Source organism: Plectropomus leopardus, chromosome 5 (genome assembly GCF_026936395.1).
Source record: "Plectropomus leopardus strain MGB_pleo_1.0 chromosome 5, ASM2693639v1, whole genome shotgun sequence".
Taxonomy (NCBI): domain Eukaryota; kingdom Metazoa; phylum Chordata; class Actinopteri; order Perciformes; family Serranidae; genus Plectropomus; species Plectropomus leopardus.
In genome coordinates, this window is record NC_142180.1 from 22,483,206 (window position 1) to 22,495,459 (window position 12,254).

The 12,254-nt window shown below is 39.6% G+C and overlaps 1 protein-coding gene across 1 annotated transcript in view; it reads right to left on the reverse strand.

Moving 5' to 3' along the window:
• insrb (insulin receptor b) overlaps positions 1 to 12,254 on the reverse strand; it is a 112,608-nt gene that overhangs the window by 25,446 nt on the left and 74,908 nt on the right. The window contains exons 4-5 of the mRNA XM_088077750.1: positions 9,372 to 9,580; positions 8,550 to 8,683 (exon numbers count right to left, since the gene is read on the reverse strand). Coding sequence (XP_087933876.1) covers positions 8,550 to 8,683; positions 9,372 to 9,580 — 343 coding nt within the window. The remainder of the gene's footprint in view (positions 1 to 8,549; positions 8,684 to 9,371; positions 9,581 to 12,254) is intronic.

Genomic DNA, 12,254 nt, shown 5'->3' on the forward strand with positions numbered 1-12,254 from the left:
TTCATATTTGAATTTGTGTCGTGCCCACTCTGTTTTTACCTCGTGTTTCTAATGTTTTCTGCCTTCTATATGAGGCAAATATAATAAATATGCATAATAAAAGTACAATCTGTAATTGCAAAAATAACAATAACAAAAGTCAAAGCAATGCCATCACTGCAGTCAGTTTCTTCTGTTAGGATTCCTTCAGCGCTTGTTGTTTTTACCAGGAGCCGAATTATCTCTTCCTCTCCAAAACAAACACAACAGGTTATTAAAACTGGTAAAAACACAAAACAAAGCAGTTTCCCGTTTAAATCTGTGTTTCTGCGACGCTGTTCAGCACGTCGAGCTCAGCTCCTGCTAATGCGCGCTCATCTTTCTTCTTTGATAACTTAAAATACACACATTCAGGTTTTTACCAGGAGACAAATTATCTGCAGCGGTCTCTTCCTCTCCAAAACAAACCAGACCAGTGATTTGAACCAGTAAAAACACTGAATAAATATGTTTCAAGCTAATAATCAGTGTTTCTCCGATGCACTTTGGCATGGCAGGGGTTAAAGGCAAGCTGCCATCAATGTCTGCTCAGCTTTTTTCCCTGATAACTTCAGTTCTAGATGTCCCTGTGATAAAAACCCTTCATCTGGTTAAAACTTAAATCAAAAAACAACCAAGATCCAAAAAGTGTCCTGTAAAAATGTGGCTCAAAACTGACAGAAAACTTCATGACAGCTTCTTGCAGACAACACAAATGTGTCATTTGATCGCCACTGACAGGAGATGGTGACCAAATGACACAGACCGCTTCAGAGATTAAAATTACAGATTTCTGAGATGCCCAGCAGCTCACCTGGTACAGCAGGGACATGTCCTTGCCACAGCAGCCTGGGGTTCGAGTACGACCTCTGCCCTTTGCTGTCTACCCTTCTTTCTCCCCCTTTGACTCTAAAGTCTGTCCTATCAAATAAAGTGAATGGAAAGCCTAAAAAAATAATTAAAAATAAAATAGATATTTCTTTGAGTTTGAACACTGTCAGAAATGTTTGGGATAATGTATATACACAACTCATAAAGTCAAACCATTAGTCTGGTCTTTTCTTGACATTTTAATATGAAAAAGTGACAATTATATCTTTAAAAGCACATAATTTATTTGACTTCACTAAACATCAAATAACAAACACTTTAATAACCGAAGCGGTAGCAAGATGCATGAATTATTTGCTAAAATGTAGGGGCCCTCGAGCTGATCATCTCAAATAGGAGACAATCAGACAGAGCCTTGCAATTCAATGAATGAGCTGATGTATTCAGAGGTGAATCTGTATAATTCTCTCAATTAATTGGATAAGTCCCATAATGAATCCATAGGCTTTTAGGAGTGGAATTAGATTACTCAATCTCTCATCCACATCTGAGCCTCCTTCATTTTTATTAGCACTGAGGGATAGAGGAGAGCGCTTTCCCATCCTTTTCTTCAATTACGTCTGTCGCACATACAACACACACACACACACAGCACAATAACAGACAACAAAAACATGACTGAAACACCAGCTGCAGCTCCCAACAGGCATTCCTCTGTTTTTCTCTCTCAGCTCCATGAGTGGCGTCCTCTCCCTGCAAACATGTGCTTGTGCACGTAATCTCATACACACACATACACTGACTAATGAGGCCTTGATAGTGCTGCCTTTCAGGAAATTCATTCACAAAAGGCAAGCCTTGTCTAGCGAGCAGCCGGGTACACGCCACCAGAAGAAAGGGGACCCGATGCTTCATTCACAAATGAGCACTTTTTTTTTGAAGCGCTCTCGAAAGAACATAATCCCTCTCTTTAATTCCACTTGCAGCTTTGACATCCCTAACCACAAAGGTCTGCCTAAGACATAAACTAAAATGCTGCTCTTCAGTTGGTCGGTGGCACAGCCTCAACATAACACTTTTTACACTGCTGAGTGATAGCTTTCCCCACTCACCAATGTTTTGTCAAGGTGCTGCTCTGATGTGAGGTGGCTGTGCAACAAGAGCGTTGAGTCAAAGTTGTCTTGGGAAAAAAATGCATCCACAGATCAGAAGGGGGCAGGGGATGACAGTGGTTCAGTAGAATGGATTTTGAGACAGTCCAATCAAGGGTTCAAAACTCAAAGTCAAGGAGACAAAGACATCAAACAGCAGCCTTAACAGGCACCTTTTTAAAGCAGCCCCTGTGCCCGGGGAACAGCTAACAAAGGATGCTGTTGTTCGCTGCGGGGACCATGCAAGCTCTGCATGAACTGCTATTTGTAAGCTCACCCCGACTTAATTCTATGTTTATGCAACTCTTATTATAATCCCCCTCTCCAGGAAGCACACACACACAAGTACACACATTCTTACCCAAATCGTGCCCCTGCTTTTCCCCTAAACAGCCAGGCCGTGCTATAGACGCCATTCACCATGGTGACATGAAACATTGAGTCCAAGGGGTGTCGTTTTGGTCCTTGTCTGGCTTTTCCTATCCACCCTGAGCGATCTAAATGAACCGTTACACACCTGGCTCTCCTAGTTTCCATCTTATCAAGCTCTTAATAATTCACATCAATCAGAAGCCAAATCATTGTTTCCGCTCTATGACTTCTGGGTGAGTGGAAACACACTGTAATGATCTCTCAAAACAACAGTGAGAAAAAAAAAAAACAGATTTTCTGTGTGTGTCTCTCTCTGTTTCTCCCACATGGAAAATCGTATATTCAGCTTCTCAAAAGTAATGCTCTAGTTGCAGTGTAGAAAGAGAGAATGTTTTGGGCAGTTGTACTGAAAAACACAGACACACAGGCAGACAGGCTGGGTCCAACAGCAGCTCTTAAAGGGACAGTGTTTATCTGTCCAGCTGAACTCTGTGACTCGAGCTCCAGGGTCTGCTAGAACCATCTACAGAGGCCGCAGCTGACGCTTGGGTTTGGTTTTGGGCCCAGGCCTGGCGGAACCAGACCAAGTGCACTCATTCACTCACACACACACACACACACACACACACACACACACACACACACACACACACACACACACACACACACACACACACACACACACACACACACACACACACGCACACACACTGTGTTGTACTACTGTGCTGTCAGAGCGTCCAGGAAAGATGAGAAAATGCTTTTCAGTAGTAACGGCAAAATGTCAAGAGGGGACAGCTACCTGTCTGAAGAAACAAAACAGACACAGTAAAAAAATGAATCCAAATGAAGGATACATGTGCATTAGAGCCTGACTGATTCAGGATTTTTTGGACCAATGTCAATACCGATGTTGGTTGGTAAAAAAAATTCAATATTGATATATCAACCGATATTATATATATATGCAGTTATGCAATGCAGTTATCCCTCTGATTTGGTTATCAAATACTTGTAACAAAAGAAAACTTTGCATATCTCTTTCCAAACAGGTGCGTAGGAGAGGAGCAAGCAGAAGTTTGCCTGATGAAGGTAGTGCTGAAAAATCTCATTCAAAAAATGATTTTTGCAAGATTAAGGGTGCACAGGAGTCTTTTTCTAAGTTAACAAATACTCGACAAAGATATGTAATGGAGGCGGGATTTTTTTAGTTTGACAATAAACTTTATTGTCAAAAACTTGATTAGTGCACTAAAACAGTAAACTGTATTGGTAATTTACTCACTCTGAATTACAGTATGTTCTGTTAAAAAATAAACTTGGCATGTTGTGCATGTCAGACAATATAAAGCCGATTCCTATATATCTGTGATGGGCCATTATTATCAGTTGACTCATATATCAGTCGGACTCTAGTGTAAATGCCTAAAATGTGCAGTTTAGTATTATAGTAGATTACTATATGTAAAACAGAGGTCTAAAGCTTAAGACAAATTAGATTTAGGACATGCCACTCTGAATAAAATTTAAGACGAATTTTACAATTCACAAAAACTGGTGGAAAAAAAACATGAACTGACATCATTTACTTTTTTTGGCAATTCTAGGCCTACTTCAAATGTTGAAAAAATGGAAAGGAAGTGGAAAATATGCATTTTAACTTAGAAAAAGTGCTACAGGAAAAAAAATGCAAACCTTTTCCCCTACAATCCTCATGGCGCATGTGTGTGTGTGTGTGTGTGTGTGTGCGCGCGCGCGCGTGCGTGTGTGCGTGCGTGCGTGTACTCATATATACAATGTGTGTCGTCTGCCTGGCTGTCTGCGTGTGTGTCTGGGAGTAGCTTCTGCCAGGCTAAGCCACTGTGATGACGCTTGTTCTTGCTCTGACCAAACCAGCAGCAAAACAGATGCACAGAAGCCATGATGTTGCGACTGCGTCAGAATACCAACGAAAAGAAAAGTCTTGTTTATCACATAATGTGTGCACACATACATCTATACGCAGGCGTACACATAAACAAACACATACAAAGGATGCCTTTCTGCCTTGTGCCTCAGGGTGTATGACTGAGACTTAAAGCAATGTTCTTTTCTGTCTAAGCACCTGATAATCCCTGCAGGCTGGCAGCATGCAAGGGAGAGTCAATCTCTCTCTCTCTCACACACACACACACACATACAAGATACATTTTGGAGAAAGTCGTGTTGTGTTGAAATTTCCTTACTATTTCCGCTGGGTGTACTAAAGCTCTGTGCACTTGAGCGTGTGTTATTTACCTAATAAATATATCTCTGTATACATATAATCCTCTCTCTATCTGGACACAGAGGAGAGTTCCCCCTGCCTGCACCTGGAAAAAGCAACCCGACCAAACGCTTTACTGGGAACGAGCTAATGTAGTCACAAACACGTTCGGCACACACAAACACTCCAATGCATGGACGCGCACGCACGCACACACACACACACAAACACACGTATACGCAAAAACATGCACGTACACAGGTATACCAGAAACACACAAACACCATCAATCATCCAGCCACCTGCGGCTTCAAGCGATGCAGCACACAACCTGCTCTTATTAGAACAAACTCAGAGAAATACACCTCTCTGTGCTTCTTTTTAACTCGCTCTCCATCTTTCTTCCTTCTCCACACTCCACTAATGTCGCTATCCATCTTCACACCAACAAAAAATGGTCACGTACTAAGTGAAGAATTCTGTCATACTTCAAACACACAAGACTACTACTTCTTGGTATGTGACTTGGCATATGATAATATTTTTTAATGAACTGGCAGATCCTGTTCAGTCAGATTCACCTAACCAAAAATAGACAACAAGAGTGTTACATGCACAGTCTGAATTAAGCAACTGCCACACACCAAATGCCAATAAATTGTTGGTAATGACTGGTAAAATCGCCAGAAAAATGCACAACAGGAAAACTGGGTTTGCAACAGTATGAGATTTTAACGTTAGGATAACAGTCTTAAAAAGTAATGGGTTTCACGGTATCACAAAATTGTTATTGTTATTATCAGTTACAATGACCCCTAAAGGAATGAAAACCTGGTTTTTCATTAGATAGAACACGTTTTATTACTATAATTGAAAGCTGAAACCATTTTTACAGAACTATATTCTCTAAAGTCTCTCTTTCAAAAATAACTAAAATACAAGTGTGAGGTTACTACAGCTTAAGGCAAGTGGGCTTTAGCCACTCGTAATGAAATTGAAGATAACCAGAACAAAAGGAAAAAAAAAACAAAACATGGACTGACACCAATTGCTTAAAATCATGTAGAATTTTGCCTAAATATTTACTGTACTGTCTTATTGGTGACATGAATGCAAGGTGAATTTTTCTTCATTATCTTGAACTATTGTTTCATTTGTGATTTTGCTATGCAATGTCAGAAAAATAAGATGCGTAAAATCCTACTTTCCATGCCTTATCACTTTAACCATAACTTTTCATCAATTCCGTACATAAGTAAATGTACACAATATGAAAACTGTCAACTCTCATATCATGGTAAACCTTGAAACCACCTTACTGCTGCAACCATACTGCACTGTACTACTACTACTTACTGTACCTACTTCACTACCTCTTGTATCAATCTCGCATAAAGGAATAGCTCCGAGCGTAGTGAGTGAGATAGAGTGACAGAGATGTGCTCACAGCACACAGCTGTTGGCGATTGGAGCAGAGAAGAAATTGATAGTAAAGTTGTCAAGTGGTCTGTATGAGTTGAAATGTAATATTGTACATTTCTGCATGTAGACAGGCACATGTGTGTGTGTACAGTTCCCCAACCCCAACCCAAGAGCATTATTTTAAAACATCACTTGCAGATATACTAATAAATTGCCCTTAAGGGAGCAACAGTGTAAAGACTTTTTTTTAAAATTTTGCTTTCTTTTATTAGTCCAGCACCTGCCTTAAACGTTTTTTGGATGTGCACGACTATTTTTTTTGTGTGTGTGTGTACAGTACCCTCCCACCCCTCATGCATGGAAATAGGGTGACCTAAAATCCACGCTGTAATTCCAACACTCATATTTACGATGCATGAAATGTTTTTTGTGTAAATATATCAAACATTGTATGACATGTTCATTATATTAAATGATATCTAAATTAACTAAATGTTATTCCTTCATTTAGTACGAAGATTTTAAAATTGGCAGATTAAATTTCTGAGTGGCCGACAAAAAAAAAAACTTTCCTGCCACCTTGGCAGACAAAAAAAAAGTTCATTCTAGACCCTGGTTATATGCAACTTGTTTGTACCAGAAAATGTTTTATCTCCATTGCCCACACCTAGAGTATGTATGTGTTTTTAAAGCACGCAAATAGCAGCTGTTTCAAAATACATGCTTGGCCTAAAACAAATCTGTGTCCTCATCATTTAGCAACAGCTACTCACACTAGATGAGGAAGTAGGAGACGCTCCTCTACTCATGTTTACTACAAGTAAGAATGCTAAATAAGGTCATGCCCTCGCTTGTTGCACATGCAGACAAAACTGTGTGCTAAACAGAAACCAGGTGAGGTCCAGAGAATTTTTTTTATGTTGCTTTTACATTTGCGGCACCTGGCTGACACTTTAATCCAGGGGGAATTCACAATAACATGAGAGGTTCTGTGTGCTTAAGGACGAATGTCTTTAACAGGGATTTGGATCTTTGATCTTTCACCTGTGTCGTTAAAACCACCTTAAACACTGAGCTGTACTGCTACCTCATGCAGCCCTGTAAGTGCACAGGCTTGTTACCCTAACTGGGTCTAAATACATCCATGAAATCCTGAATATTAAACAACAATTCTTATTACTAATTTGCTTTTTTTCACATTAAATAATCTCATGTGAACTCCTCAACCAGACTAACTAAACAGGTCCCAGACAGACTGTAAGGTTGAGCTCAGGTTCCTACCGAATAATCCTTTCAATAGGAAAATAATTGGCTATTGGGTGCATAAAGACCCAGGCACATTATTTCACCCCACTGCACCCTTGTACGCTGTTTCCAAAATAATCAACACTTTAGCATGATTAGAGACATTGCTCCATCCTGATAAAGACTGATTTTTTTATGCAGCACAAAATCCAGTTTGATTAAATGAAGTTTATGGCTTTAATCTGTGTATGAGGCTATTAAAAAAACTTTTCTAAACTGCTGTGGACAACTATTTGTTCTTTAATGTCAGATTGGGAAGGCTTTGACTTGATGCAGCTGTGTAATCACTGAGAACAGAATGTGATGGAGGCTGTGAAAACACACCAGGAACTCATTTATGGCAACTGAGATTAGAGGACTTATTTGCATATGACATTATGCAGTCTTATGCCTATATGGCAACTCTGTATTTGGTGCAACCGAGTATATTATTTTAATATATATTAATTTAATTTAAAACACATTAAAGCTATCAGCTTTTGTTTATTCATATGATATTCTGCTTATGTTGTGATTCATACAACTGAAGATTCAGATGAAATAAGATTACTATTAAAATCAATGTATGAAGTACTACTGACAGCAAATTACCTGCATCAATCAAGTTTTTACAAAAGCAGGCTAACAATCAAAAAACAAATAAATATATATAATGTTATTTAGATGTTATATTTTAATTGTTCCTTAACAGACAATTACCCCCTAATGCCTCAGTCTGGTGTGTTTCACATTTTTATGATTTTTGTGGCCCTTTTCTGAATACTGCAGAGATTAACAGAAAATATAGCCAACCTTATAGTGAATAATAAGAAGTGGTCTGCCTTGGGGGCTATTAATTGATACTGCGCTGAATTGTAAACCTGCATGTTTTAACAGCTACACAGCGCTGCTTACGTATGACAATGAGGCAAACAGAGAAGCAGATGATATTTTGCCCTCTTCTTTCCATCGTGGAAAAATACTCCTACCTTTGTGTTTGATCAACTTCCAGACATTACACTCTCTTGTGTGCAGCTGTTATTGAGTGTGTTGAGTGACCACAATCCACTTGCTCTGCTGAAGTTGCAGAGCGATGATTTGTTGTGGGTGACAGTTACATCTCTGATCATGTAATGATGGCCCCCATCAATAACACAGCAGTGTTTATGGTGGCATTAAAGGTGTGAGTGTGTGTGTGTGTGTGTGTGTGTGAGTGACAGACGTACGCAGTGGAGTTGATAGTGGTGTATCCAGAAGGACACTCTGGGATACAGGCTCCATTGTGGATGACGTACTCAAAGCAGCCCGGCTCCCGGTCCTGGTTCAACTTCTTAGTCTGCCTGCACTGGTTGTGGAGCTCCTGGATTTAAAAAAAAAACAACAACACACACACATACATGAAACACATATTTCAGCACCGGTATATTTTGCTTACTGTGTACGGCTGCCCCTTTAAAAGCGGAGAATCATCAACCGGAGACCCCTTGGTCGACTGAGATAGCTTCAAGTCAAGCAGTCATTTTTTGTTTGGTTTTTCGGGTGTTTGTTTGTTTTATAGTCAGTGTGCTGTGCAGTGTACGTTTTGGGACATTTGGTCCCCAGATTTTGCTGCGCAGTGAGCGCTCTGTGGTATGGTAGACGTTGACATGATGCAGCGGATGTGATGCAGTGGCACAGCGGAAGAAACACTGCAATGTAGGGCTCAGAAATAACATTATCCTCTCTCTTCTGAATTTACAGCTCACAGCAACTTAATACGACTGGCTTTTGTTTGATATCTAGTGATGGCAAAAAATGTTGTTGTTAACGCCTTTAGCTTGTTGACTATAAAACATGAATGCCACTGTCACATTTCGACATCCCGCTGAGCCCTGTTCATATTACTTATGAACAGGGTTTAATATGGAAAAAACCCAGAATCATCGAATATTCATATTTAACAGCCGAATCTGATTCGACTGACGTAATTCTGAGTCGGTTTCAGCCCTATTACTGTGTCTACATTTGTGCTAAACATTATAAACTTAAGAATTCAAGTTATTACCAACCTGGCAGAAGGAGAAGCTGATGCAGCGCCAGCCCCTAAAGACATAGTATCCAGGAGGACACTTCTCCACACAGATGTTGCCATGCTGGAGGTTCCTACAGGCCACACAGCTACTTGCATTACCTGGCTCAGAACAGCCGCCCAGGCACTGGTCATGGCAGCACTGGCCCTGGAGGCTGCACGCACCATGCTTACAGTTGTCCAAGCACACTGAGGAGAAAGGGAGGAGAAAGAGGTGGTTAATATCTGGTTTTATACACATGGACTGAGTCATGTTTTATTTTGGCACCCACTAGCATCACCATGAAGATTTTGTTTACATCGTCTCCTGGTTTTGATGGCATTTAGAGACGAGTGGGAGATCTGTGGGACTTATCCAAAGTTCACAAAAACACAAATAACAAATACCCTGAAGAAGCAACGCGAGTTTAAAACAAAACAGCACAGGGTTGGGTGCAGGCAGGGACTTTTCTCTTTGTCTCTGTCACTCCGTCTAGCATTTAACAGCTTGCAAAATGTTAAAACAAGAAGGGGCAAAGAGCGCAAAACCCTGTGGTCAAAATGGCCACCAAGTGGTGGTTTGCTCTGATCTGAGAGCAGTGAGGGAACCACATGCATGTAAGTACCCACACATGAATAATGGCTGCATGAACTATAAACCGGTGTTCTCAGCAATGCTCTGTGGTTCCTTGTTGCCTTTTTTATGCGTTGTTGCTGTGGTTGCTTAAAGACGAATAGGAACGGTGCACTGCAATCGGAAGGATTTACAAACCTGCAACTGAAGAACGTTTGGCCCTTACAGAAACAGGGTTCCTACAGTTTATGGCAAATTAAAATTAAGACTTTTTACTGTCTCTCAGGATGGAATTTAAGACCAATTTTACAATGACTAAAAGTGTCAAATTAAAACTAAAAACAACCTGAACCACGAACAAACTTTTGCCCAAACATTTGTTGTAACACATAACATTACTTTTTTAGTCCACTGAAATAATTGGATCTGGTGAGAGTTGGAAAATACCTAGCATTTACTGGTGACTTATTACCAATTTTGTGTGTCTCACTTGGTGTGAGCTATTATTCCATTGCTTTAATACCCACATTACTATTATGGTAAAATATTTTCTTTTTTAAATAATTTTTATTTTAAGATTTTACAATGCAACACCAGAAAAAAATTACTAATTACAATGTATGACCATTTTTAAGACTTTGGAAAGACTGACTTAAGATATTTTGATACCAATTAAGGCCTTATTTTTAGATAAATGAATTTAATGTCTTTCAAGACTTTTTAAGGATCTGAAGGAACCCTGAGAAAGATCAATGAAAGAACAAATGTCAGAAATAACAAAGCACAGAAACATCAGTGATACCACTTTGTTTTCTATGAAAGATCCTAAATTTAAGCTGCAACAATTAATGTTAGTTGACAACTACAGAATGAATTGTCTATGTATATGATAAGCCATTAATCAGTTTGAGCATTTGTTGAAAGAATAAAAAAGGTACAATTCTCTGATTCAGGTTTCTCAAATATGTTTTTTTTCTGGTTCATTCACTCCTTTATGACAGTAAACTGAATATCTTTGGGTTATGAATGAAACAAGACATTTAATGAAGTCATCTCAGGCTTTGGGAAACACTGACTTTTGCCATTTTATATTATATATTTTATAGACCACATAACTAATTAATTAATCAAGAAAATAACTGACAGATTAAGGAAAAATTAATATAATCTTTGCAGCCCTAACCAAACTTACCCCCACATTAATGCCTTTTTGTTGCCCCTGCAGGTAAACAAAGCATATACCTATCTAGCCTAGGTTACTGTACTGTGATGCTTTATACAACAGTCAGTCCTGACCAAGCAATTTAATTGGTCGTGAGGCTTTCCATGAGTGATGATATACAGTACAACATCACTCCTCCTCCTGTGATACTGCTTAAATATTAACAAGTTGAATATACACAACAACTGCATGACCTCCTGTCTGCATTCTGTGGTTTTATTATGCAAAAAATATAGCTACTGACCCATAAGGTTGTCTGAACATCTCCACTTAATTTGCACAAAAGCACACAATGAGACAAACACTAAAGAGCATTCAAGAGCACAATCAGATGATCTCCAGCTATAATTTCATGCAAACATGCAACTGGACAACCAGCGAGCGTATTTACGCCTGATGACCAGGAGCGCCAGTTGGCAGCGCCAGTGCCAGTCGGCAGGGCCAGTCAGCAGCGCCAGTCAGCAGTGCCATGGAAACAACCCTAATGGCTAATTGGCTAAACATTATATGTCACTGGCTAATGTCAGGTTTCATTTGACCTATTGCGAAAGAGCATTTGGTAAAAGAGCCTGAGTGTCAAGTGTGATTGGATGAGCAGTCAGGTTTGACCCATACTCTGTAATGATCTAATAAACTAGCTGTTATTGCCTTGTCTGAGGGCCAATAGAGACTCATTATGTCTCACTTTATACCAAGCACTGACCTTTCTACCAACAGCACATACTGAGCAGGCGCAAACAGGGGAGGAAATCGACATAAGCCATTGGTTTGTACAAGTTTACTGTAACTTCACTTTAGTACAGAACCCATTTTTGCTGATAAAAAAAAAAATCTGCCAGATATATACAGTGACAGTAATCAAACCTTAGATTTTTAAGTCACTTGGTTCCTTGTGTCAGCAGTGTATACTGAAAACCCCCAAGAAAATCAGTTTTACAATCTTTCCATCTGCTTTAGAACTCTTTCAAGACAACAGTTAAGTATCTAGGCCATATCTGACCTCCGACTGGGTTCCCTGTCCATGACCCTGTGTGTTAATCACCGTCTCTCCCCATGTTTCTCACTATACTGTCAGCTTTGATATCATG